This window comes from Dryobates pubescens, chromosome 16, assembly GCF_014839835.1.
Source record: "Dryobates pubescens isolate bDryPub1 chromosome 16, bDryPub1.pri, whole genome shotgun sequence".
NCBI lineage: Eukaryota > Metazoa > Chordata > Aves > Piciformes > Picidae > Dryobates > Dryobates pubescens.
This window is the reverse complement of record NC_071627.1, coordinates 16,415,788-16,442,911: the sequence shown is the minus strand read 5'-3', so window position 1 is coordinate 16,442,911 and position 27,124 is coordinate 16,415,788. Positions and strand designations below refer to the sequence as shown.

The window sequence follows — 27,124 nt, the reverse complement described above, 5'->3', positions numbered from 1 at the left end:
ATGTTGCCTTAAACCCTTACACCAAAATCTGAGATTTACCCCAGTCTGTGTAATCGAGGGGTATAATGCACAGGACAGGTAGCCAATACTATGTTCCTAAGGAACACTGAGGTGAACATGGCATTGCTTGCCATGTCCCTTCTGCCATGCACAGCACTCACAAATTCCAGAAGGGACTGAACTAAAAAGTCTCCAAGTGGGTAACTGCTTTTACAATGACCAATGGTTAAATGAGCTTAGCTACAAGATCTAACACCACGTCTTGAATTTATTCCAGTGTCACAGTTATTGGCAGGGATAAAGTTTCACATTAGCCAATTAACTGAATGCACTATTACTGTATCTCAGCTACTTAAGCTCATCAGTTAATTAAGAGCTCAGTATAAGCTGAAAATAGAAATCTTACCTGACACACATACCAACCACGTATTAGCTTCTTAATGACTCCATTTTACAGCTCCACACTACATTCCACAGGTGCCATTGGGAAGACTGGTAGGCAGTTCCCAAGTTGAAGGAGCAGGTGAAAGATGCAGAAGCAAACATTTGAAGATTTAACCTAGGAAACTGTATTTCTTAGAATGCTACTTGCTGCCTTCCTAAGCTCTATTTTAAGAGGCAGCTTTTCCCGACGAAATTGCCAGTTCACACTCATCACAAATTGCTTTTGTATCATTTTTTATGTACTTTCAACGTGATCCCCATTTAAAAAGTGTTCTGCCTAACTGAAGGCTACCCACTCACTTTCCCAGGGACTCTGCCCTGGTAATTTCTGAGTGCAGCTGCCAGTACGAGCTGAACAAGGCAGACCTGTGGGCATGCAGCCGTGCCAGGCACCTGCAGACAGGCATGTAACGGTGGGATAATGCATTCTCTATGCTCCTCAGATAGCACAGAGCTTCCTTCTGCAAAGTAATCCCTCAACCAGCTCTTCACAGTAGGTGGTGAAGTCTTCTTTAATAGCTGTCAAGTCAGTCCTGCCATACACAGCACCAGCACACTCGTGATTTATGAGTAGAAAATCTAGTACCCCACTTGCTGCTATTTATCCTCTAAGGTCACACAGCACAAGTCATGACACCACAGCATCACTCAAGACCCCCCCCAGAATGTGGACCTGGTTTTCCACTAAGCCCATCTTTTTGGAATATTTGTCCTTTCTGGCAAGTTTACAGCCACAGGATGAAAACAAACAAACCAACCCCCCAAAATCACAAAACCCCAGGGCTTGCAAGGGTGAAACTTCATTTCTGCAGGAAGTTGATTAAAAATCATCCCTAAGCCCCAGTCTAACAAAATCCCCTCCACAGTCCAGATGCCCTTAGCATAAAAGGCTCTTCATCCAGAGAGGAGGATTCTACATGCCACAATACTTTAACTAGCAGGACTGACTGTCCTCCCCTAATGCCCCTTTTTTCCCATCAGTAAAAAGCAGGTCATTACATTAACAAATCACTAAGACCACAGAAGCTAAATGATCACATCACTGAGCCTCCAGGTGCTCCCAAGCAGCGAGGTTACCAAAGAACTAGGTTCCTTAGAATGTTTCCACATTTGACTGTGCACACTGACTTCTGCAGGGCAGATTTCTGAGAGACCAGTGGCTTAATGCTCCAGTGAAAACCAAAACCATTCATTTACTTCTACAGTCAACACTTTCTGGATCCACAATCCAGTTAATAAACTAGAAAATGTGTTCATGTCAGTACATATGCTTACAGCCTACGCAAACTCCAGCCTCCAGGTCAACACCATGTTATCCAAAACAAGCAAGGAAGGAAACAGCCAAGGAAAAATGAGGATGCAATTTAGGTTTTTAAATAGGCAATTTTGATACTAAACTCCTGTCTCTTCTTCTGGGCAATAATTCTCCAAGAAACTCCAGCAAGCAAGGCTGGAGAAAGCTCAGCAGCTGGAAGGTCTACAAATGGGTGTAAAGACAAGCAGCGTCAATGGCTCAAAAGTTGAACACTTGAGCTTCTCAGACAAGAGGGATGTGGAGCCATCAGCAGTTGTTTGGGGATCCTGAGAAAGTCTATTGCTCCTCACATTCCCAACAAAAGTTAGAACATATGGTAAAGAATAATTGAAGATAATTTTCAAGCAGTAGCTCTCTGTGTAACTGATAGGCAGCTCTGTTCTCCAGCTAAAGATGTAGAAGATTATGAAGCACAGGAGGAAAATAAAAACTAAGCCCTGAAAGGTGTTTGTAAAGAGAGGAGCTCCCATATTAGGATCATCTGACAGCGCAGAAAAAGGATAAAAACCATCTTCTGAGTAAAAGCAAGCTAGATAACTCCCCTGCCACCCATCCATGCATCCCACTCCATGCCTCACCTACAGGTCTCCTCCTCTGCTCCCATCACGCAAGAGGCAACATCTCTTCTGCTGACTGCTACTCTCCATGGACATGGTGACATCACAGAGACACAGAATAATGGAATCACTTAGGTTGGAAAAGACCTCTGTGATCACTGAGTTCAACTGTTAACCCAGCACTGCCAAGCCCAACACTAAACCCTGTATGCCCCTCTTTCAATAGCTCCCTGGCTTGTATCACCAATAGTGTGGCTGGCAGGACTGGGGCACTGACTGTTTCCCTATGCTTGGTATTGCTGAGGCCACATTTTAGATTCAGTTTTGGGCCCCTCACTACAAGAGGGACAATGAGGTGCTGGAGTGTGTCCAGAAAAGGGCAATGAATCTGGTGAAGGGTCTAGAACACGTCTTATAAGACAGGGCTAAGGGAACTGGGCTTATTTATCCTGGGGAACAGGAGGCTCAGGGGTGACCTTATTGCTCTCTACAACTACCTGAAGAGAGATTGTAGAGAGATGGGAGTCAGTCTCTCTGCCCAAGGAACAAGCAATAGGACAAGAGAAATAATCTCAAGTTATGCTAGAGGTTTAGGTTGGACATTAGGAAAAACTTCTTCATAGAAAATGTTGTCAGGGCCTGGAACAGGCTGCCCAGGGAAGTGGGGTCACCATCCCTGGAGATATTTTTAAAGACAGGACATGATTTAGTAGTGGACTTGGCAATTAATGGTTGGACTTGATGATCTTAAAGGTCTTAAACCCAAAAAATTCTATGTTTCCACAGTATTTTAAGTACTATCTACTAATAATGGCCAGGCAACTTCAGAAAACCAGGCTGCCTTTAGAAAAAGACATCCAGCTGTTTTCTACATACCAGCCTCTTAGCCATCTATAACTCCTGCCTTTCAAGTACACTTTTTGTCAACAAAACACATTTATCCCAGAGTTAGAATCAAATAATAACACATAATGACACTAGTGCATTGCTTAAATAATTAGAAAGCTATCATCCATCACTCTAACCTCCAATGAACTATATGCAATGAGATCTGCAAGCCTTTGTTGCAACCTGTAGGTAGGTCTCGTACATCCAGGCAAAAATAACACTCAGCTGTTAAATGGAAGCACTTGAACAGAGCAGCCTTGAAACTACATCCTTTCAAGGCCATTTTAACCCCCTGTGGATGTACTGAGGGGAAAAAAATACATACCTATTATAGTATATGGCTAAGGATCATTGGTGCAATCCAACTTTAAAGCATTTAACCAAAGGTGCTGGAATTACAAACCTGAATAGAATAAACCAGGTTGGAAGAGACCTTCAAGATCATCGTGTCCAACCCATCATCCAACACCATCTCATCAACTAAACCATGCAGCCAAGCACCCCAACAAGTCTCCTCCTAAACACCTCCAGGGATGGTGACTCCACCACCTCCCAAGGGCAGCACATTCCAGTGGGCAATCACTCTCTCTATGAAGAATTTCTTCTTAACACCTGGTCTAAACCTCCCCTGGCACAGCCTCCTCTGACCAGCACTGGACATGGACATCAGCTTCTGCTGTGAACCTCCTTCTGCAGGAGCTCTCTGTGAGGTGGAAGGACTCTGGAGTAGGCACAGGAAAACTGCCCTCTTTATTTAAATTGCTCACATGAAAATAGATTAAAGTAGCCAGAGCCTTTCCACCTTCAGCAAATTCATTTGATCTCTCTGAAAAGTCCCTGAGCACCTAAGTCTTTAGCTCTATTAATGGATAGAGCGATGCTTGTTCTGTACCAAAGGGCAAGGTTTCCAACAGACACAACAGCACATCCCTTAAGTAACCTCTCTGCCTTTCAAATGAAGGGATCACTACAGAACATCATTTGCTTGCAAATGCATTTAACTCTCAGCAGCTGGAAGCAAGCTAAAACTGGCAGTGCAAGAATTATGCTGGCAATGGTATCAGCCATCAGGTACCCAGGAACAACTGAGGCAGGTCTTGGCCACGGCCTACACATGTCTTTTCTCAAAAGGCACTCAGCACTGGAAGGGGCTCATTTCTCCAGTGTCATCATCATTAGCAAAAGTAGTAGTATTTGTCAGGACAGATGCCCTTTTCCTACTTTTCCACATAATTTAAGACACGAGTGCTGTAACAGCAGATTAAAGTAAGTGTATGTTGTTTCTGGATGTGACAGTTAACATTTCTGCTGGAAACATCTTTTGTTCTGAGTTCACACAGAACTTTTGGTGTTAGACCCTCTTTTCACCCTGTCTTCTCTTGCTTGAAGGGAAAATAAGCCTAGCTTCACATTTAAGGATGAATGTTAGAAAAACTCACCAGAAAATGGTCACATCCAAGTAGCACTCACCCCAACTCCCCCAGCTGAAAAGAGCTCAATTTAAAGACTCATTATTTAACATCAAGATTGACTTTAACACATGGAATGGCTTAGGTTTGAAGGATCACCTCCTCCAACCTCTCTGTCATGGGCATGGATGCCTCTCAACTAGACTTGGCTGCTCAAGGCCTCATCCAACCTGGCCTTGAACACCCCTAGGGAGGAGGCACCCATAGCATCCTCAGCAGCCTGTTTCTGAGTCTCACCACCCTCATACTGAAGAGCTTCTTCCTAAAATCCAGTCTAAACCTACACTCCCTCAACTTAAAACTTTTCCCTCTTGTCCTATTGCTAGACACCCTTTTTAAGTGTTCTCCAGCCTTCCTGCAGGATCCCTTCAGGTATTGGAAGGCAGCAATCAAATCCCCCTGGAGTCTTCTCTTCCATCTATTGCTATATTCCATGATAATCTGTATTCAAATACCTTAACAGAAAAATATCTGTTTTGTGAGAAAAAAGGTTACTTTGACATAAATAACTGGAAGTTAGAAGGTTTCAAAATAAGAACAAGAAAATAAATGGTGCAAATACCCAAATCTGAACTGCATGGCAAGAGGTCCTTCAGCTGGGAAAAAAAAAAAGAGTCTCCTATTAATTTATAGTAATGAAATGAGACATGTGAAAGAAGGAAGGGTGATTGCACTGAGCAGCTAGAAATGCACTTTATCAATGGGAGATGAATTCAGCTTGGAAAGTTGGCAGGCAGAGCAATCAGATAGCGACAGCCTACTTGAGTAGGCAAACCTGCAAGGAGTTTTAAGACCAGATTAGATCAGTCAGCAGAATTTCTAAGACAGAATCTTCTGTTTGACACAGCACTGAACTAGGAAATGCAGAAGCCTTTACTCTCACTGCCACCTTGGACTTTGCACAACCGTGTTTTAGGCTGGATTGTCACTACTTAATAAAACAGGTTTTTTAACAGGCTTGATGATCAGATAGCAGTGTTCTCATCAACGCTGGATGGAGCCTGCCAAGAGATGTAAAAGTAGGACACTGGCAGGAACTGAAATGCTTCCTCCCCCACCCCCCAAGTATCTATAGTATTTTCCTAACTACTGTGGAACTCTGTGCAAATTATTAACTCTTGGTAATAAGTTTCCCAGCACAGAAAGATAAAATGCTAATGTCATTTCTTCCATGGTCCTGTGGCACACCATTTTCCTGACATATAATCATCAGAAAGAACATAATTGGAATGAAAAAAAAAAAGAGATAAACCACATGTCTTCTTGGGGATGGATAAAGCCAGGGGTACGTAAAAAAGAAGTTAATTCTACAAGTTAACAATTGTATAGAATGCAAAAGAAATACCTGCTTATTTTTCAAGGCAGTACTTCAAGGAAGCTGTGGTAAGCATTGCTTTAAATATGTTTACTTAGCAATTATTGAGGAAAAGTTGCTCCCTAGGACCTGATTATGACTGATCACATCCTGAGGCAGACAAAGGCTGGCAATGAGGTGTGTTAAAGAGTTCACCCATTCTGCATGCATAACCACTACTGTAAGGCTATTAGCCAAACGCCATCAAGGGGATGGATACAGAGGGTGTTTCAGCTAATGCACCCTTGAATTTCTACTCCCAGCTGGTTTGGTAAGCAGTCAACTTCTGCCAAAAAACACTTAGACATCTCCACCAGCAGCACTAAGTAACACCAACTATGGTAAAGATAAAGAACCCAAATTCCCCTTTTTTCAAACTGAGTTACTTTGTTTTCTCCACTGCTGGGCAGTGACTGGGGTCAGAGTGGCTGGAGAGCAGCCAAACAGAAAGGGACCTGGGGGTACTGATTGACAGCTAGCTGAACATGAGCCTGCAGTGTGCCCAGGTGGCCAAGAAGGCCAATGGCATCCTAACCTGCATCAAGAACAGTGTGGCCAGCAGGAGCAGGGAAGTCATTGTGCCCCTGTAACCAGCACTGGTTAGGCCTCACCTTGAGTACTGTGTCCTGTTCTGGGCCCCTCAGTTTAAGAAGGACATTGAGACTCTTGAACATGTCCAGAGAAGGGCAACAAGGCTGGGGAGAGGCCTCGAGCACAAGCCCTATCAGGAGGGGCTGAGGGAGCTGGGGTTGCTTAGCCTGGAGAAGAGGAGGCTCAGGGGAGACCTTACTGCTCTCTACAACTACCTGAAGGGAGGTTGTAGCCAGGAAGGGGTGGGTCTCTTCTCCCAGGCAACCAGCACCAGAACAAGAGGACACAGTCTCAAGCTGTACCAGGGGAGGTTTAGGCTGGAGGTGAGGAGAAAGTTCTTTACAGAGGGAGTTGTTAGCCATTGGAATGTGCTGCCCAGGGAGGTGGTGGAGTCACCATCCCTGGAGGGGTTCAAGAGGGGATTGGACGTGACACTTGGTGCCATGGTCTAGTAGTCATGAGGTGTTGGGTGACAGGTTGGACTTGATGATCTTTGAGGTCTCTTCCAACCTTATTGATTCTCTGACTGTCCAAAAACCAGTGGAATAATTGGTTTTTCGAGCTCCCTAAAAGTCCAGACTCATCGGCCATGACTTCTCTTCCTCCCCAACTTAAACCTAGTTCCTAGAAGAATAGTACTAAGAGGAATGAAGTGCAAAACAGAGCAGTCATTCTGCTAAAAAAGGTGTGAAAAATCCCCAGGGAGACAAAGCAAACACAAGTCTCAAGATTCACATCTACTAACACCTAGCTGGACTTTGGTGGGTGAACAACTGCAGAGCCAAACAATGCAGAAGTGAGATAAACCATAAATACTTTGGAGTATTAATTACTGCTCAATAGGCAAGGTAAAAACAGCAGCAAGATGATATGGCTAGGAGTCAAGAATTCCCTTCTGCTCAAGCTTACTCAACCAAAAAAACCCCACAGGAATACAAACAGTTCATAACATGAAGAAGTTGCTGTCACCAAACCTGTAAGGGCCAGTCATCAGACTGAGAACTCTTTGGGACCACTACCGTTGCTTTGGTTCAATGTATTCAGTATTCAGGAGCTACTTCAGCAGAGACACAGACTACAACTAGTACTCAGGAACAGCACATTTCCAGCTGTAAGCCTGTCTGCCCCAAAGAAACATGATTTTAAGAAGAGGCCTGCAGGACAGAGTCCATGAGAGATACATATGGCCACCAAACACTGTGCTTTTCTTTAGCTCTAGAATGAAGCATATTTTGGTAGTCTTTCTCTCTGTAAGAAACAAAAGGTAAAAAGCTTTTGGAAGCCTGCATCTGGACACATGGCATTATTCACATCACAATCTCTCCAAGGCAGATCAGTCACAGTTGAGAAGATCTTGGTGTGTGTTCTAAGGGTTCACTTAGAAGAAAAACGATACTCCAAATACAATCCAACTGTTTGTAGAGGTTTACAGGAATCTTTCTCTATGCTGAATTGTTCCCCCCCCCCATTTTAAAAGCACACTGGATTAGAAAGTCTCTATCTTGAGCCAGAGTTCAAGAACTAGAAGATTATCTACACCTAAAAGACTCTCAAAGGAGTATTGCTTTGCAATACCGTATCACAATATCCATGCTCACTTGTTCTGACACTGCTGCTGCTTCTTCATTCTCCCAGAGGAGAGACTAAAATTGTGTATTCCCTCTTGTTTCCTTCCAAAGGAGTATCACTTAGAGCCAAACCCCCAGCCTGTAGTATGTGTGGAGCTATTTTTGCGCTGTAATACCAGCACAGCAGTTGGAGCGTCCTGGGTGCGTGTGATGAACGCACTCATTCTGGTTGCACTAAGGCAGCAATGGGACACTGCATTAAGTAACAGCAGCGGGAGGCTATACAAGACGTGACTGATTTAAAGCATGTGACCTCCATCCAGCAACGTGATCTCAACACTCATGTGGTTTTTCTGTTGCAAATCAAGCTGGTTTGGCACCGGAATTAGTGTTAGATTTGGATAAAGCTACAATGGGAGATCTACAGATGTGAAAAAACCTACACACAAATGAGTAAGAGGACTCAAACAGAAATGAGTAAGAACTTCTCCCAAATGAACATTTAAACCTATCTCAGAGTCACATCAGACACTGAAAAGTTCTTTGCAGAACATATTCTATAATTGCATGTATTTATAGCAACCCATGTGCTTGTAATGTACTTCTGTAGGCACACAGCAAAAAAAAAAAACAACCCCAAACAACCCCAAAACAACAAACACCAAAAATATCTCAATGACAACAACCCAACCAATTAAAAAAAATAAGTATCAGTCTGTTAAGTGTTCTGCTGAGCCAAGTCATCAATATGAAATTCACCACCCAGTTCCAACTCTTTAAAAACACAGAGTTTAAATAGATAATTCGACAGCTTTCCCCTCCTTCACCTCCCAGAGCGCTCACCCTCAGCTGGCACCTGTGACGTGCCACCCGTATCGCAGTATCACGAAGGCTGGAAGAGACCTCGAGGATCATCGAGTCCAACCTGTCACCACAGACCTCATGACTAGACCATGGCACCAAGTGCCACGTCCAATCCCCTCTTGAACACCTCCAGGGATGGTGACTCCACCACCTCCCTGGGCAGCACATTCCAATGGCTAACAACTCTTTCTGTGAAGAACTTTCTCCTCATCTCCAGCCTAAACCTCCCCTGGTGCAGCTTGAGACTGTGTCCTCTTGTTCTGGTGCTGGTTACCTGGGAGAAGAGACCAACCCCTTCCTGGCTACAACCACCTTTCAGGTAGTTGTAGAGGGCAATGAGTTCACCCCTGAGCCTCCTCTTCTCCAGGCTAAACAATCCCAGCTCCCTCAGCCTCTCCTCATAGGGCTGTGCTCAAGGCCTCTCACCAGCCTTGTTGCCCTTCTCTGGACACGTTCAAGTGTCTCAATGTCCTTCTTAAACTGAGGGGCCCAGAACTGGACACAGTACTCAAGGTGTGGCCCAACCAATGCAGAGTACAGGGGCACAATGACCTCCCTGCTCCTGCTGGCCACACTATTCCTAATGCAGGCCAGGATGCCATTGGCCTTCTTGGCCACCTGGGCACACTGCTGGCTCATGTTTAGGCAGCTGTTAATCAGCACCCCCAGGTCCCTCTCTGTTTGGCAGCTCTCCAGCCACTCTGACCCCAGCCTGTAGCTCTGCATGGGGTTGTTGTGGCCAAAGTGCAGCCCCCAGCACTTGGACTTGTTAAATGCCATCCTGTTGGACTCAGCGGGTTTGCTCATTATATGCACCGGGTGTGCGCAGTGCTCAGGCAGAGGCAGGGCTTCACTCGCCCTCAGCAAGCAGGGCATCCGCATCACATCCCCAACAGGCAACCAGAGCAAATTCAGGAACAGCGAAGGAAGCTGCTACTTAGAGGTGTGAAGGACTGGAGTGCTAAGCTGCAGCTGAACGTATGTTTAACTACCGCTGCCACCAAATATAGCTGCCTTGTGAATACATCCAGCAAGAGTTGGTGAAATTGTTAGCCCAACCTTCAGATAACGTTTATGGTTTCCAAACTATTTCACACATATGCTACTCTCTGCTTCCCATTAACATTTCCAAACTGCTTAATGCCTAGGTCTCCTCACCCTCCCTTCAGTCTGTGTTAACAAGCTTAGAGCAAACAATGCCTGTCATTAGTAGAGTTAGAATTTCACCTGCACCAAAAAACCCCATTTGAACATGTTTCCATGTTCAGAGACATAGAATGTTCCATCCCCACTTCCACCATGGTCCTGTGTGCATGTGGGGATCCTTCCTGACCCCCATGAGGTACATACATGCAATGCAGCAACTCGCACAAGAGAGGCTCAGAAGTGATCCTTGGTTGAGAGCCCAATTGCAAGCTAAGCATTTTGCATTAAAGAGATTTTGATGCACACAGCTTTTCCTGCACCAGAGCTGCAGCAAGTGCATCTGCAACCACTCGGAAGGCATCAAGAAGTTCAGCATGTGTGATAAATGCACTGTTTCCCTATACTGTGCAGGAGACAGGAAAGGGGAAAATCAGCAATTTCCACTGGAGCACAGCCCTGTGAGAGGCTGAGGGAGCTGGGGTTGCTTAGCCTAGAGAAGAGGAGGCTCAGGGGAGACCTTATTGCTGTCTACAACTACCTGAAGGGAGGCTGTAGCCAGGAAGGGGTTGGTCTCTTCTCCCAGGCAACCAGCCTGGGAGAACAAGAGGACACAGTCTCAAGCTGCACCAGGGGAGGTTTAGGCTAGCTGTTAGGAAGAAGTTCTTCACAGAGTGATTGGCCGTTGGAATGGGCTGCCCAGGTTGGTGGTGGAGTCACCATCACTGGAGGTGTTTAGGAAGAGACTTGATGGGGTGCTTGGTGCCATGGGTAAGCAGGTTTAATTCATTACAGTATCACACAGTATCACTAAGGTTGGAAGAGACCTCAAAGATCATCGAGTCCAACCTGTCACCACAGACCTCATGACTAAACCATGGCACCAAGTGCCACATCCAATCCCCTCTTGAACACCTCCAGGGACGGTGACTCCACCACCTCCCTGGGCAGCCCATTCCAAGACAGTGTTGGATGATCACTTGGACTCGATGATCTCAAAGGTCTCTTCCAACCTGGTTAATTCTATTCTATTCTGTTCTATTTACCTTTTCACCAGCCAGCCATTGCCCTGTGGCTGCTGATGCTCCACAGCAGGTTCAGGGGCTCCAGCAGCAGCATGTCACCAAGAAAAAAACTGGCAGGACAAACTGGCATTTGCCAGCTGCAGACACTGTCTGCTATTTTGAAGGTACTCTTTTACAAAAAGACTGTGTTTACCCATACAGACAAGAAATCACAGGAGATGATAGCTCTGTGGCAGCACAGCAAAGTGACAAAGTAAATGCCATGAAAGATCCTTCTCATGAATCCAGAGTGCCCTTGATCACAGCGTGAGAGCAGAAATCGAGCTCTGTAACTGAATTTGAAAGATTCAAAGCTAACAAGCATCCAGCCACAAGCTACTGTACTCTGCTCCCACTGCCAGCTCGGGCCCTGGGAGCGCTCTCACACCGGGAGAACAGGAAAACGCCTTCCTCCATCGTCTGAACCAAGAGAACGATTTGCAGGCGTCACATTTGTTACAAAATCATTATAAACCAGAAAATGTTTGTAGTTTCATTTCATGAAAAATACTGTAGTTATGTAAAGTGTCCACAACAGCAGGCTGAATCTCTCTTTGAAGGTAAACTTTCCCCATTAAATGCGTGCAAAGATAACATGCAATCTACAGCGTTTTCACATTCTCGTCTCTAATCTTTTCCCCCCAGGCAGCACCTGTTCTCTCTGAAAACTACTGAAGCACTCTTCACTTCCATTTGTAAAGTGCCTTTTCTTTCATGTTTGAGGATGGGGGGGGGGGTGGAAATCAGGATAGAGCAGAAACTCCCCCAACTCCCTCCCTTAGCCCTAATCTTCAGCACAAGGATGCCTTTATATATATGTATGTATACAGAAAAAAATCCTTCAGCACATCTGAGTTTCTATAGAAGTGAAGAATCATTTCTTCAGAACTGTGCCCATCTCCTCCCACAAATGCCTTTCAAGCTGGGCTTTGAGTCTTCCCTTTTAAATCCTGCTCGCTAAGGAGGGGGTGAGATGGGAATAGAAAGGACAGGGAGAAAAGGATAAAGGGAGGAGCTGTTGAAGCGGTAACATGCAAGCGCAGCAGCAAGAATTCCCATCCCCACCAGCACTGCTACTGCACGAAGCACCATTTTCAAATGCTTTGCAGTAGGGCCCAATAGGTCAACTGGATGTAGAACAGATCCTGCAAATTGACAGAGGCCACACCTTGAGTACTGTGTCCAGTTCTGGGCCCCTCAATTTAAGAAGGACATTGAGACTCTTGAACGTGTCCAAAGAAGGGAAGCGAGGCTGGGGAGAAGCCTCCAGCACAAGCCCTATCAGGAGAGGCTGAGGGAGCTGGGGATGCTTAGCCTAGAGAAGAGGAGGCTCAGGGGAGACCTCATTGCTGTCTACAACTACCTGAAGGGTGGTTGTAACCAGAAGGGGGTTGGTCTCTTCTCCCAGGCAACCAGCACCAGAACAAGAGGACACAGTCTCAAGCTGCACCAGGAGAAGGTGAGGAGAAAGTTCTTCACAGAAAGAGTTGTTAGCCATTGGAATGGGCTGCCCAGGGAGGTGGTGGAGTCACCATCCCTGGAGGTGTTCAAGAGGGGACTGGATGTGGCACTTAGTGCCACGGGTTAGTAGTCATGAGGTGTTGGGTGACAGGTTGGACTTGATGATCTTTGAGGTCTCTTCCAACCTTATTGATTCTATGATAGCATGCATTAATTGCTCAGGCATTTATTACCTGCAGAACCTGCAGTGCCCCTGCATCTCCCAGGACAGTCTTGGGATAGCAGGCTACTTATGTCATTAAATATTTAAGGTAGTCTAAGAAACTCCAGCTCCATTCAGCATTTAAGACATGGTTTTTAATGAGAAATGGAATAAAACCCCTTTGTGCATTTTGTGCTGCCTCATCTTTTGTCCATCTCTCATTTGCAGATACCTAATGCAAGTGTGCCAGGAGAGAAAGCTACTACATGGCTTACAGCTGCGAGATGAGCCCAGGGTCAGCAGAAGGCAGCAAATGCAAAATCCAGGTTCCATCTGAACCTGAAATAGACCATATTAAACATCCTGCATATTTTACTGCACACAGGTCAAGACAGTAAAACATCAAGCTACGTACTATATGCTATGGATGCTTTCCATCGACTGTACCAGCAGTGCAATGAGCACTCATGCTTCTTTTGCTTGTGTCACTCTGGTATCAGTAACTCAGCATAAAACACTGAGTGAGATTCTGCACTTCTCACACTGAAACATCAACACATGAAGGAAAGGCTTTAGTTTTCTTGAAAAATCAAACCAACAAACCCAACTTACACTTCTTTTGCTTCCCAAGTAGCACAACATGCCAAATCTTAGATTTCCGCCAGGCAACGTACAGGCAGCTGATTAAGCTGCACCTGAAAACCTCAGATTGCAAGTGAAGCGTTTCATTTAACAGCCAGAAAGCAGGTTGATGACTTCAGCTGTTTTATTCTTCCTTGTACTCCACCTGCTTCACAGAAAGGGTCACTTCATAGCCTGATTGCAGGGAACTGAGCCTTGTCGTTCTCGTCACACACCCGTGTCAAGCAAAATCAGGCACCAGGCTCCCACCAGCAGGCCCAGCAGCTGTGGCACAAGCAAGCAAGGCACTTCCCCAGCAAGTGGGTCTGAGGTACCCTATGTGCTCAGTCTCAACACATGGATTCACCAGCCCTGCCAAGTTGCAATACAAATGCCCAAGGCTTAGCATCACTGTGTGCAAACAGAGCCTGGAGGCTGTCAGTAAACAAAGCAGGCAGATGCCTCTGAAAGCCCCACCATACACATGCAACACTGCATCACCATCCAAGGTCAGCACCTTTCCACATGTTGAAACTGAGCATCCCAAACTGGCCAGATGTCCCTGAGGACCACCTCATCTGCCTGCTTACTTTTTTACCACAGTTATGATGACTACAGCTGTCTAAATGGAGCAACTTTTACAACTAGAATGAGGAAGATTCAGAAAGGCTCAATCTCATAATGTGACTTTTGCAAAAGAAGGAAGAGTGCTAGAGAGCTTCCAGCTGGAAGAAAAATGAAACCCACAAACCTCTACAAACTTCATCTGAAGAACCTGCATGTAGGAGAAACGAAGGCTTCTGCCTTTAAGCTGCTGCCCAGGTGCTATGCACCCACATAGTGCTGCCACATTTGAACTTCCCTGCTTCATCCTGGCTGCAATGTGGCAGAACTCCACACAGAAATACTCTTCCTTTCCTTAGAGAGGGATGCCACCAAGTCTGTGAAGGGAATGTTTGGCTGCACTGCCAGCTGCACTTCTCAGGAAGCACTCCATGGAAAGGGAAACGGAGCTGTTCCTGCATTTTCTTTCAGAGCAGCACATGGGAATGCCATGGTGCACAGCTGCAGACACACAAGGATCTGGCTCCTCTGCAGGAGGAGATGGACATGCTGCACCAGTTCTATTGAGAAAGTAATTTTTAATCTGATGAGAAAGAACTAGGAGGATCATGAAGCACCTACGGGCCAGCACAGTGTACTTCGCTGCAGGAGGTATAAGCAATTTGAAAGGAAAAAGAAGGACTTAGAGAGGAAAAAAAAACCCTGAAGTATTTGCACCAAGGGAGTCTGAATTTCAAAGGAGTGAAGCAGAAGAAGCAAATTGGAAACAACTGCCTAAAAAAAAATCTCACCTGACTTATGCACAGTGTTCATCTACAAGACAGGGGGAAGGGGTTTTTTACATCAAGCCCGAAAAATACCACGGTCCTTTTCTTCTCATAAACCAGCAAAAGAAGAGTTGTATTCATGTCTCAACTTCTGGACAGAAGTTTAGCAGATATTGATTTTACTCTTTTTTTCCCCCCAGAAGCTGGGTAGCCTGACCAGCTGTGGCCAACTTGATCCTCCTTTGTACCTTCAGAAAGACTTGCAGGAATTGGCAAGACTTAACTGTAAAGGAAAAAACACTTTACTCCTGCCTTCAACTGCATTACAACTTGTGACTCATTCATTACATTATTCAACATTCACATGAAAAATAATAGCTCTCACATTACCTGCTGCAGTAAGAGTGGATCCCTGCTTTTTAGGGTTTATTCAAACAGGCAACTAATATTTTCCATTTATCAAAACTCCCCAAAGCACAATTAATGTTCCCAGTTTGTAATATTTAATGTTCAGCAGAGGAGGGCATGGCTGCTTACAACACTGAAATGCCAAACAGAGAAATTAAAACAAATCACTTCCATCTAGAAACCAAATTAACAATCACATGGAAAAAAACATCACCAGAAAGGGAGCTGAACAGCTGCATTCCTCCGCCCTTATTAACAGTAAAATAGCACTCCTTCAGTTTCTGAGAGTTATTTGTTTATCACCTGAAAAAAACCAAAACAAAATCCATCAGTTTACAAATGGAAGGTGCCACACCACCAAAGTGAAATTCCAGCAGAAAAATACTTGGGACTGAATTATCTGCTGTTCTCAGCACAAGAGGAAGTATCAGGAAACCAAGTCATTCCAGTCTGCTTCTATTCGAAGCCCTGATGAAAATCACACTTTCTCTTGCGGGCATCATGAGAGATTCAGAACCAGCTGCAAGAGCCATGCTAAGCTTATAAAACTGTTTCTTCCGTTTAAAAAAGGCAAAAAAGAAGCCACAGAAAGACCTAAAGACCTGCTAGGTCAGCTCTGACCTAGTCTTGCTTTTGCAAAAGCACATCCAGTACCGTATTTCAGGGCTGCATTACAAAACAGCAGAAACAACCTGGAGTCCAGAGCTACCTCCTTTAGATGTCAACAGAACCCCAGCAAGGTGCTGTGTGCAGGCATGCACCATCACAGCTTGCAACCAACAGCCCAAACACACTGCAAAACACAATCTGGAAGTGGGAGATTCTTTGTATGCTCCGATACAAGGCATAGGCACTAAATGCTATTAACTGCTCAGTCATGGGACGCTTGTTTAACCCCTCTGTGCAAGCCATGCATTGCCCTCCTGTATTAATCCAATTGTGAGCAAAAATCTGACTACTTAATATGCAAATTCCCTTGGTCAGTCTTCCATAGAAGCAGCACGAAAGCAGTTATTGTAACTTCCAATTAGGTATGTGATATGCAGCCCTCTGAAGAAAATGATTAAGAAACTGTTGTCCAGTTATCAAAAGCAGAAGCTGAACACAACATTTGGCTTTCTAGAAGTCCATGAAGCTCCAGCACTGCCTCAAACACTGCAGGAGGAGTTTATAATTTTAATAACCTCTCATTCTTGTGTGTCAGTCAAATGTGCAGCCCTATTTCCACTTGTCCCCATTATCACTGCTGGGTGATAGGGGCAGCAGTAAAGAAGACAAATTCCAAACAGAATCGCCGCCTTTTATAACAAAGAAAGGCGATAAGAACTCCAGCAGGCAGGCAAACATCATGTCAAGGAGAGTGCAGCAGCAACCAGACAGCTGCAGCCCAAAGCTTAATCTGTAATGACTTGTCATGCCTGTACTTCTAGACATTGGATTTCCTGCCCTTTCGTTACTCCACACAAATAACTCTTACTGAACTTCACCAAGTAAGACAAAGTAATATACAGCTTCTAACACGGGTAGCAGTTTGCCAAAAGAAAATGAATGGGTTGCTGTTTCTCCTTTTCCTTCCCACCACCTAAGACTCCTCCAGAAAGGACTTGCTGTGGGGATGGCAAGTTGGCAATGCAAGCTCTCCTGCTGGTGCTAAACCAAACATACCTGATAAACCGTTAAACCTTATGTACAGGCACAAGGGCAGAGTTTCCCAGCAGTTAAATCCAAACCCAGTGTTCTATGAACACAGAGCTAAGTCACATAACCTTTATGAGGCCAGGGAACAGCCATTTCTTCCCCCGTCACAACATCCCGCAGGATCTCGGCCACATTTGACAAGGCACAGCAAGAAAGGATGCTGTGCTCAGCTCCTGAAACCTTGGTATATCTGACAGGAGACAGCTGAGCTAAAGGGATGTGTCTGTAAATCACAATGACCATCATTTATTCTTCTTTGCATCTCCTTTAAAGAGTCACCAAGAAATCCATCTTGCCACCCAGATCATCCACCCACCATGATGCAGCTCTGCTGGACCAGACATCGAGACAGGAACTTTCCCCCCCAAATACAACAAACAACGTCCTGTTGAAATGAAAACTTGCTAAAAAGAGCAGTGATAACGAAACAGCTGGTACCAATCTACAAAGACCACTTCATTTCCAGTAGGATGGGCAGCGCAGCATCTGTTTAATTCTTGTTAAGGAACAAACTATTCCTGCTTCAGTCAGTGTGAACAGAAACATGACACAAGCTGGTACACACAGATAGGGGAGCTGATATTTTTGATTAGTTCAAGCTTACACACCCCAGTGTATGAAGCAGCTCTCCAGATACAAACAAGCATCTCAACCTGGAGAAAAAAACAATGGTAAAAGACAAAAGAAGTGCAGTGCAGTCAGGACATGCTGTCTGCTTTGCTGAGAAGCGGAGAAGCAACAGGAAGTGCCAGAGCCTGACAAAAGGACTGAGTAGAATACAGGGATGTGACAAATCTTCATCTAAAGTCCGGTGATACAATTGAGCAAGACTCCACCAACCCCACACAGCACTGCTATAGATTCAGGCTGGTGTGTATTGGACTTGGGATCCAGTTCCTACTTTTATGCAGCATCCAGGGTTACTATTACTAGTCTAATCAATCTCATGGCCACTTGTAATTCTCCAAGAAACTTCTCCATTCTAAGGCAGAGACAAAGCTTCCTTAAAGTAAGTCCCTCATCAACACCACTCCTGTTGAAAGCGAGATGCCTGTTTACAAAACAACCTCCTTGAGATTTATAAAAGCATCTGGCCCTGCTCATTGACAGCACGCTGAAAGTGAATACACCAGACGAGGTCACAGCCCAGGAGCTGGAGGAAATGAGCCTTACACAGGAGACAGGACTAAGTCGTCTTTCTCACAGGTCTAGTCTCCAAATCGTGCTTCCTTGTGCTTCAGCTGGTTTGCTTGCTGATGCCTCAAGACATAAGCTCCCTTGAGAGATCAAGTCAGATTTCATACTTGGCATGGGTATGTTTGCAGAATTTGTGAAGCTAAGAATTCATGCAGGCTAGACTTGGACATCTTGGGAGTTAGATTTATGAAATATATTCTGAGGCTCTTTCAGCTTCACCTGCACTCCCTTTTGTCTTGTTGGGAGGCACGAACAGATACCTAACATTACAAAACAGGCTCCTGCACACTGCAGCTGACTGTTTAAGACAGTGCTAAGCAGCCCATAATTCAACTGGAATTTCATCACACCTCTCTTCAGTGAAACAACCTTAAGGAACGTTACCCTTAGAGCATGAATCAACACAAGCCAGCTGACATGCGTTTCACATCTCTTACATCTTGAAAAGCCCAGCTGCTGTTCTGATGCACCAAGCACAATAGGTTGTCTAACCCCAAAGCAGCACTGTCTCACGCCATGTATGCATCAAGCAGGAAACATGCTGCCAGCAACTCCATCCAGAACAGCACTCTGTAGACAACGTGGATGGACACCACTCATCTCACACGCAGCTGCTGGGCATGTAATGAGACTATTTTACAATATCAGACAAGCTCTGATAATTTTTTTCTCCCCCTATCTCACTCATTTGACATCACAGGTAATGCAAGAGCACGGAAATTGAACTGAGGCTATTTCTGTGACATGATCTCACCTTGTAACACCTACTTACTGAAGCAGGTCTGAGAACAAATTGTCAGGAGAGCTTTTAATGCTATTTTTTGCCAAGGTTTTTCGTGTATGTGATGATTCCTACCCTTCTTTTTCCTTTGAGTTCTACTATGCTGTGGTCCTTTCTGTACTGACATTCTTAAGGCATTTTTTTTACCAATTGGTTAAGTCTGCTTAGCACAGCTGTGTTACAGCTAACTCACTTCTTCCCCTTTGTAATAATGGAGAAGAACAAAGAAAACTTACCCTAGATAAAGCTTAAAGTTCCTTTTAATGACAATGATGTGATTAGATCCTACACAGCTCTCAGCAGCTGGACTTTCTGGTATTTGTATGTACCTGGCATTAATCAGCAGGTGACTGCTTCAGATATAACTGTAAGTGCTGCATGTTTTTTGTTACACTCTGGAATGACAGCAAAGTCACCCTTACAAAAGAACACTCAGCAGCGAGGGCATCCAAAATAAAACCAGATTGATAAATAATATTCCATAAAGCACTAGGGAAAAATGCAGCCCTAGGTCAGCAATTTTCAACCTGAAATCTGTGGACCCTGCATGTGTGAGAACAACTTATAAGTCAAGCGTCCTGTTGGTAGACTGACTTTAAATGACTATAAAGCATATAGTGCTCAGCTGGAGAACATCAGGGGTCCACAAACCTAAGAACACTGAAAAAGCAATCATTCAGATATTTAGGTAGAAAAACCCAAGGGCTAAATAAAGGCCGCTTACACTGCAGCAGTGTTTCCATATAAGCTGTGCTCACCAAGTAGGTGTACACTTGCACACGAATCAGAACACGCTGCTCCAGCATCTTAAGTCGCTGGAAATTGATTATTTAGCACGGGTGATTTAGGCTGGAGGAAAGCATCCATCTTTTTGGAGAGAATAAAATGGAAAATAAAACCCAAACCCGCAGCAGTGCCAGGATCTAAGTTATCTGAAGAATTATTTTTCCGCACACCACAAGGAGCTGAGCCCAAGGAAAACAAAGTTTGGGAGCCCCAGGCAGGCTCTTTCCCCAGCTTGTCTTTATTTCATCAGCCGCTGGCCCCGGGCTGGCGAAGGGGCCGTGCCGCGGAGCCCTCCGCCACGCCGGGGCCGCGTCTGCGGGGCGCGGGGGAGCTCTGCCCGCAGCGGGTGCGCCCGCCGGGGCACCCCGCCGAGCCCCCGGGCGCCGTACATGGCCCGGGGGTGTCCCGCAGGCAATCCCCCGCACACCTCCGCCGCCCCGGGAAAGTTGGGGCCCGGGCGGCCGCGCCGGGGCCGGGCGCGGGGGAGCGAAGCCCAGTGCGGCGCCCCGAGGCCGGTGAGGGCAACGCGGTTCCCTTCGCCCGGCCCTGCCGCAGGCCCCGGCCCGCAGCGCCCGCCCGGGGGTCCCCCCAGAGGCGCCGGGGGCGGCCCGCCCGCCCGTTCGCCCCCTTCCAACCCAGCCCCAGCACCCGACGCTCACCTCCAGTGCCGTCCGAGTTCTCGTTGAGGCTGCCCGAGGAGTCGTGGTGGGAGCCCACACACCCGCCCATGGGGCCCGCCCGGCCCGCAGACCCGCCGCCGAGCCGCCCCCCCACCCCCCTCCCCCTGTAGCCGAGCTCCGCCGCCAGCCGGGCAGGCGCGATAGCACTGGAGCCGCCTCCTCGCTCTGCAACACCGCCCCCGAGGCGCGGCCTCCTCCCGCCGCCCGGCTCCGCCTCCGGCCCGCCCCGGCCCCGCACTCGCCTCGGACCCGGCTTCGGGCCGAGTGGGCTGGCGGCCCCGCGAGGCCTTGAGCCGCAGCCGCTGGCAGGCCGGGATAGGACGGGACGCGGCTCGGCACTGGCGGGACCGAGGCCGCCTCTCGCTCCCCGGGTGGCGGCGGCTGTGACGGCGGGCGGCGGCCCCACGGGCCAGGACGAAGCCCCAGTGGAAGTTGGCAGACAGCCCTGAGGCGCCGTGATCGGCCTCCGGCGCAGCGTGAACCTTGAGAGGAGGTCGATGGCCGCGGGCTTTGTCTAGGGAATGCGGGGCTGACTCCCTCCCCCGGTTGCGGGCAGCGCTGCGGCGGCCCCGGGCGGCTCCTAGGCGGCTCCCAGGCGGCTCCCAGGCGCAGGGTGCGGGGCCGGGTGAGAGGGGCCAGCCTGGCTGCTCCTGATGGGTCGCCGCGCTGAGGTGGCCAGATGTATTTAATGTTTTCTGGCCGCGCAGTCTGGGGCTTTCCAGCGTTATTGATGCCTGCACACGAACATAAAGTACGCGCTCCCGAGGTGAGACCGTATCCCGCTCATCGTCTAAGCAGCTCGGTGTGGACAGACTGACCCTTAGAGTAACACTGAGCCCAAAGTTCAGCGCTTCCTGGCCACTCAGCACCCGAGTTCAGTCCCGAGAAGAAAAGCTGGGCTGTTGTGTGCTTAATGCCTAGAGGGGTGATGTCATTTCAGTAGCAGTCTCGCCCTGGCTTTGGGGAGTTATGGTTCATACGCTGTCAGATGCACTGTAGCTTTTTGAAACAATCAGCAGTAAGTCAGAACACAGGAAAATGGAAACAGTGCAAAAAATAAAGCCTGGTAACAGACTGTGCTCTGGATTCCCCACATGCTCTGCTATACATGGCAGCTTCATGTTCTGATACACAAAATCACAGAAAACAAAACTCAAGCTGAGCATATTTTGCCTCCTTAAAGATGACACGGCAAATGTATTTTTCAGAATTAACATAGCCTAGCCGTTTGTAGAGCTCATAGTCACCACACTGAAAGGAACAGATGGACAAATCCATTTTCCTACCATTAATTTGCCTAACTACTCTTCATAGTGAAGGACCAACCAGCATTTGGGGAAGCACTTGTGTCGATAATTAAAATCTCGACTGTATGAGATAAGCTCAGTGCAAAATGCCAAGCACTTTATCATGTGAGAGCAGAAAGACAGAGCCAGTCTGCTTTATGGGGCCAAATAGGAAGGTCAAGACTGGTAAGAAAAGCTAAGGAAAAATCATTAGAGTCTACACACTAATTACAAGGCAAGCAAAATTCCTTGTCTGTGCAGAAGGTGAAGCCAGACAGAGGAAACACAGAGGTCAGCTGTTACTAGTTCTCTTTTCAGGTTGTGTCTGAGAGCCACACAGGGGTTTGCCTGAACATACACAGGCAGAATCACAGAGTGGTTTGGGTTGGGAGGCACCTCCCAAGGTCATCTAGCCCAGCCCCCCTGCAGGGACATCCTCTTGCCAGATCAGGTTGCTCAGAATCAAAGGTATTCCTGGTGTTTTTATTTTGGCTTGGACTTAATTTGTTCAAAACTATGAGAACACAGAAGAAAGTTCAGAATATTTGCAAGTTATTGTGAGAGTAGGTGTCAATGTGGATGCTCCATCCCCAATAGTGTGGTAGTTCTGCAGAGAAAGCACAGGTTGTGGTGAGGCGCTTGGGACAGGCAGTTCCGCCGCTGGATGTCATCCTTGCCCGGTGACATCCCCAGAGTGCCCAGCAGCGAGGCTGCAGGGGCTTGCACATAGTGTGACTGCTCCGTGCTGGGGTGGTTGCAGGGCTGGGAGCTGGCGTGGGAAAGTATGTCCACAGTGAGCCAGCAGTCTGCCTGGGGAGCTCTGTGATAGCACATCCATGCTTGCTGTTCTGCAGTTGTGGTATGAACCTCTTCAGCTAGATGCTTTGTTCCTCTCTCACACACGCTCTGTATAACCCATGTATGTGTATTTGTGTGCATATAAACACCCAGGATGGGCCAAAGTCACTATTTGCTGCCTGAGCCCTGTATCGGGATATACTTGCAATGCACTTACAAAAGACAAACCCAGACTTTTTCTAAATGGATTATCTGGTTTGAAAGTTGTGTTCCTTCTCAAAATTAAATTTCAGGAGAGGCAAGGACTGGGTTTTGCAATCAGAGTTTCTGCATTTTAATCCTGGCTCTGCCCTGGATGCCCACCGTGTGGCCCAGGACATAGACGCTGTTGCTCTATTTCTATCAGCAGATTAATGTTTGTCTGCATACCTCTTGGGGCCATGGTGAGGATTAATTAATTCTTACTCTTTATTGCTTGTTAACTGCCTGAAATGTGTAGGATGTAAAACACTTTGAAGATGAGAAGTGTCATTTCACAAATTAAGTGGTGTAATGAATTGACTATTCCATACAGGTACGGCTGTCCTGCGTGGTTGGAAATGACTCTCTGTGGGTCCTAAACCCTACAGTGCTCACAGCTAGAGAGTTTTATTCTGGCACAAGGTGCTACTGGACTGTGTGTTGTACCAAGGAGGCCAGAGCAATGAGTTTGGTGGCCCAAGGAATGCAGCGTGTAGAAAAGCCCTAAGTGGATTTACATTTGCATCGTGTGGGTTATTTCCTGTGTATTCCTACATACTTCCTCTATATTCCTCTGCATTAAAATATTTGGTAGAGTTCACCAGTTTTTCTCCCTGACTGGGATCTCACTGTTTCCTTGCAGTCAATGGTGGTGGGTTTTGCCATCACACGATGGTACAGTGTGATGAATTCCCGTTCTCTGATGATTCATCTTTGCGTGGGAACGAGTATGAGATGCTGACAAATTGTCTGAGGCATCAACATTTTGATTTTTATCATTGCTACCCAGGACTGTAGTATCAAAGTCTTATCACTGTCAGTGAAAGTCTATTCAGATCTCTTTCATTCTCCTTTGATAGATGGGAAATGGAGATGAGAGATGAAATTATTCACCAAAGGTCCCACAGGAAGTTGAAGCGGGAAAGAACCATGAAGTCCAACCACTGTGTGATGCTGAGCCCTTCTTTTCCCTCAAAGAGTCTGATGAAATGTAGCAAGTTGCCATTTTCAGATTTGCTTCCACATGGCTCTCCTCCTGAAAGCTAATGAGGCTGTAGCGAGATGTTGGAGATTTCCCTGCCCCCGTATGATGCACAGCACTCACATTTAGATGTGGTTTTGAGGAATGCCAGCTCCTCTTCCACAACTCCCACCACTGATTTTTAGGCTGACTCCAAGCTAATACAATCTATCCCTTAAAAAGCCATGCCAAAGAAACTGGTATCCATCTCCACCACCTAGATAGAGACCACAAAGCTGTGTGAAAGCAATGTCAAACTGGGCAAAGTTTGTTTTCCTGGAATGACCAAGAGAAAAAAAACCCTACTGCACAGAGGTCTGTGTGGTTGAGGAACCCCATCAGACATCAGGACATTCAGAGCTGGCTGACTATGAACAGAGAGAGTGAATGTCTGTCTAGTCCTGCCTGTGCCTCCAGCATATCCCCAGGAGCACACCCACCCTACTCTCAATGTCTCAGCACACACTTCTGCTGCAGGAAATGCTGGGGTGGGAAGTTGGAGCTTCTGAGGGAACTTCCATCAAGTGAGGAGTATATCACTGTGAAGACCATGTTGCATTTCTCTCCTGGTCTCTCCTATGGACTGCTTTTGCAGGCTCTTTGTGTCTTCTCTTAATAATAGAAGGAATGGTGATATTTCAGCTTTCTTTTAAACATTTCTGCAAGGCTTTAATGGTTTCTCTTCTCAACTGCTGTAGAAAGGGTTCACTGGCAAGGCTAAAAATTGCTATTTAAAGTGCAGCATCAGAGATGATTGTAGAAGCTCCAGGAGTGGTTGATTCTGCTGTAGAAACCCATAAAATTCCCTGCAGGTATTCCTTGCTGGCAGTTTTGCTTTGCCCAGAATACACCAGTGGCACTACCCTTTGCTCCCAGCCTGTTTGCTGAGGAAAGGCTCATTTTTCATTGAGCTTTTTGGCACCAATATTATTTTACAGGGACCATGGGAGTATTGTGCCTTTTAGCCTGAAAAACCTCAGAAATGGATAAATGAATCAGCCTGAGTTGAATCTGAGTTGAATCAGATATTCGTCTCTTCATTCACATCTTTAAAACCCAGACTTTGGGAGCTCATGTTTTGTCTTTTCTGCAGGAAAAGAGTTGTTCTGACTTCAGGCTGTAGAAGTAATTCCACCCCAAGTTCCATTTCTTGTTGGCAGCACTGGAAATCAGCAATTTAACAAAGCAATGTTTTAATCGAGTAGAGGGACCATGTATCTTAAAGTATTAACTGTTAGCCAGCAGGTACTGTCACAGAAACACAGAACTGTAGAGGTTGGAAAAGACCTTTGAGATCATGCAGTCCAACACTCACTCAGAGCTCACAATCCATTATTGCTGCTCAGCCACTGCCACTGAGCCACATCCCTCAGCAACACATGCAGGCAGCTTTTAAACAGCTCCAGGGATGGGGACTCTACCACCTCCCTGGGCAGCCTGGGACAGTGCCTGAGAAACCCTTGCTGGGAAGAAATTTCTCCTAATGTCCAACCTGAACCTCCCCAGGCACAGCTTGGGGCCATTTCCTCTTGTCCTGGCACTTGACCAACTCCCACCTCACTCCAACCTCCTCTCAGGGAGCTGTAGAGAGAGCAATGAGGCCTCCCCTCAGCCTCCTCTTCTCCAGGCTGAACAATCCCAGGCCCCTCAGCTGCTCCTCAGCAGACCAGTTCAAGGCCCTTCCACCAGCTGTCTGTCGTGACAAGGCACACATAAATGCAGATGGCAAGTGAGCTGTCCACTTGCATCCTCTGTTTCATGACAGCTTTATTGCTGCTTCTGCCTTTTAAACATGCTTCTGATTTTTGATAAAGCCTGAATTCTGCAGGCTGTTCCGAAAGCAGACGTTTGCAACCCACCAGCTTTAACCAGCTCCTGTCAACTTGGATTCTCTGAACAAGAGATACTTATTGTTTTGTCACGCCAGGGAGGTTTTAATAATGGCCCAAACACACATTAAAAATGGAATTAAAAGGAAAAAAAGAAAAAGCCAAACCAAACCAAAACGAGCCTTGCCCGCCGAAGAAACAAAAGTGAAACACTGCTTCCCTCCTGTGGTGACCTTCCTGCTTGCACACTGACAGACAGACTAAATTGCACATTTTAAGTGATTTTTTTTCAGTATTACCATTCTGAGGACATTTGAGGAGCGCTGCTTTCCTGCTAAGCTGCAGGCCAGCAGTCATTCACGTCCCGCTGTCATTGCTGCAGCGCTGGATTTCAGTTTGCAAAGCCGGAGGCTGCTGCCGGCGCATACCAAGTGCCAGCTTTTGCTAATCGGCTGCGGTAGAAGCTGTGAGAACCTTATCTCATTACGACCTGCTGTTTGTGGACAACTTCTCCTCTTTCAGCTGCATTTGAATTGATTCTCTGCCTGGGTGGGTGCAGGAGGGTTGTGTATCGCTGTGCTAAATAATGAAGAGGATTAGCAGCAGTGGGACAAAGAGAGCAAACGTGGATGAGGACCCTGAGCCTACCTGCAAACTGCAGGAGCTGTCTGAGAGGCTGCTGGGTCACTGTGCCAGCACAAAAGGACAGGCCACACAATGGGTTATGTAATTGCTATTTCTTCACTTGCTGCTCTTATCAATATTGTATTAGCTCACCCAGGATCCCATATCTCTACCTGAAAGGACACTGAAGTTTCAAAAGGAAGACATGGGTATATAGGCTGTGGTTTGCTTTAGAAAAGGAATGTAGCAGGGGACATGGTAAACACACCTGAGGTCATGAATAAGTGAGAAGAAACAGAGCAAGAGATTTGGATTTCCTTTTTAAATCTGTTTTTAGTATCATAGTATCAGTCAGGGTTGGAAGGGACCACAAGGATCATCTAGTTCCAACCCCCCTGCCATGGGCAGGGACACCCCACACTAGATCAAGGCTGGCCAGAGCCTCAGCCAGCCTGGTCTTAAACACCTCCAGGGATGGGGCCTCAACCACCTCCCTGGACAACCCATTCCAGGGCTTCACCACTCTCATGGTGAAGAACTTCCTCCTCACATCCAGCCTGAATCTCCCCACCTCCAGCTTCATTCCATTTCCCCTAGTCCTATCACTACCTGATATCCTGTGAAGTCCCTCCCCAGCCTTCCTGTAGGCCCCCTTCAGAGACTGGAAGGCCACAGTTAGGTCACCTTGGAACCTTCTCTTTTCCAGACTTTTTGCTGTGCAAGAATGAAGGCACACACTAGCAATGGTACCAGGGTAAGCCAGGGCTGATGAAGGAACAATTTTTCAGTGGAGCACGTAATTGGCACCAAGGATCCATGGCTTCTGTCTTGGCTTTGAGCCAAGACACCAAAAATTCCTTCAGGAAAGACGTTTGAAAGTTCCCTTGTTCCTGGGCTTTAGCTC

At 46.6% G+C, this 27,124-nt stretch overlaps 1 protein-coding gene across 1 annotated transcript in view; it reads right to left on the bottom strand.

The window, feature by feature from the left end:
- UBTD2 (ubiquitin domain containing 2) overlaps positions 1–20,498 on the bottom strand; it is a 65,422-nt gene extending 44,924 nt beyond the window's left edge. The window contains exon 1 of the mRNA XM_054168423.1: positions 20,402–20,498. Coding sequence (XP_054024398.1) covers positions 20,402–20,471 — 70 coding nt within the window. The 5' untranslated portion in view covers positions 20,472–20,498. The remainder of the gene's footprint in view (positions 1–20,401) is intronic.
- Between the last annotated feature and the right edge of the window lie 6,626 nt (positions 20,499–27,124).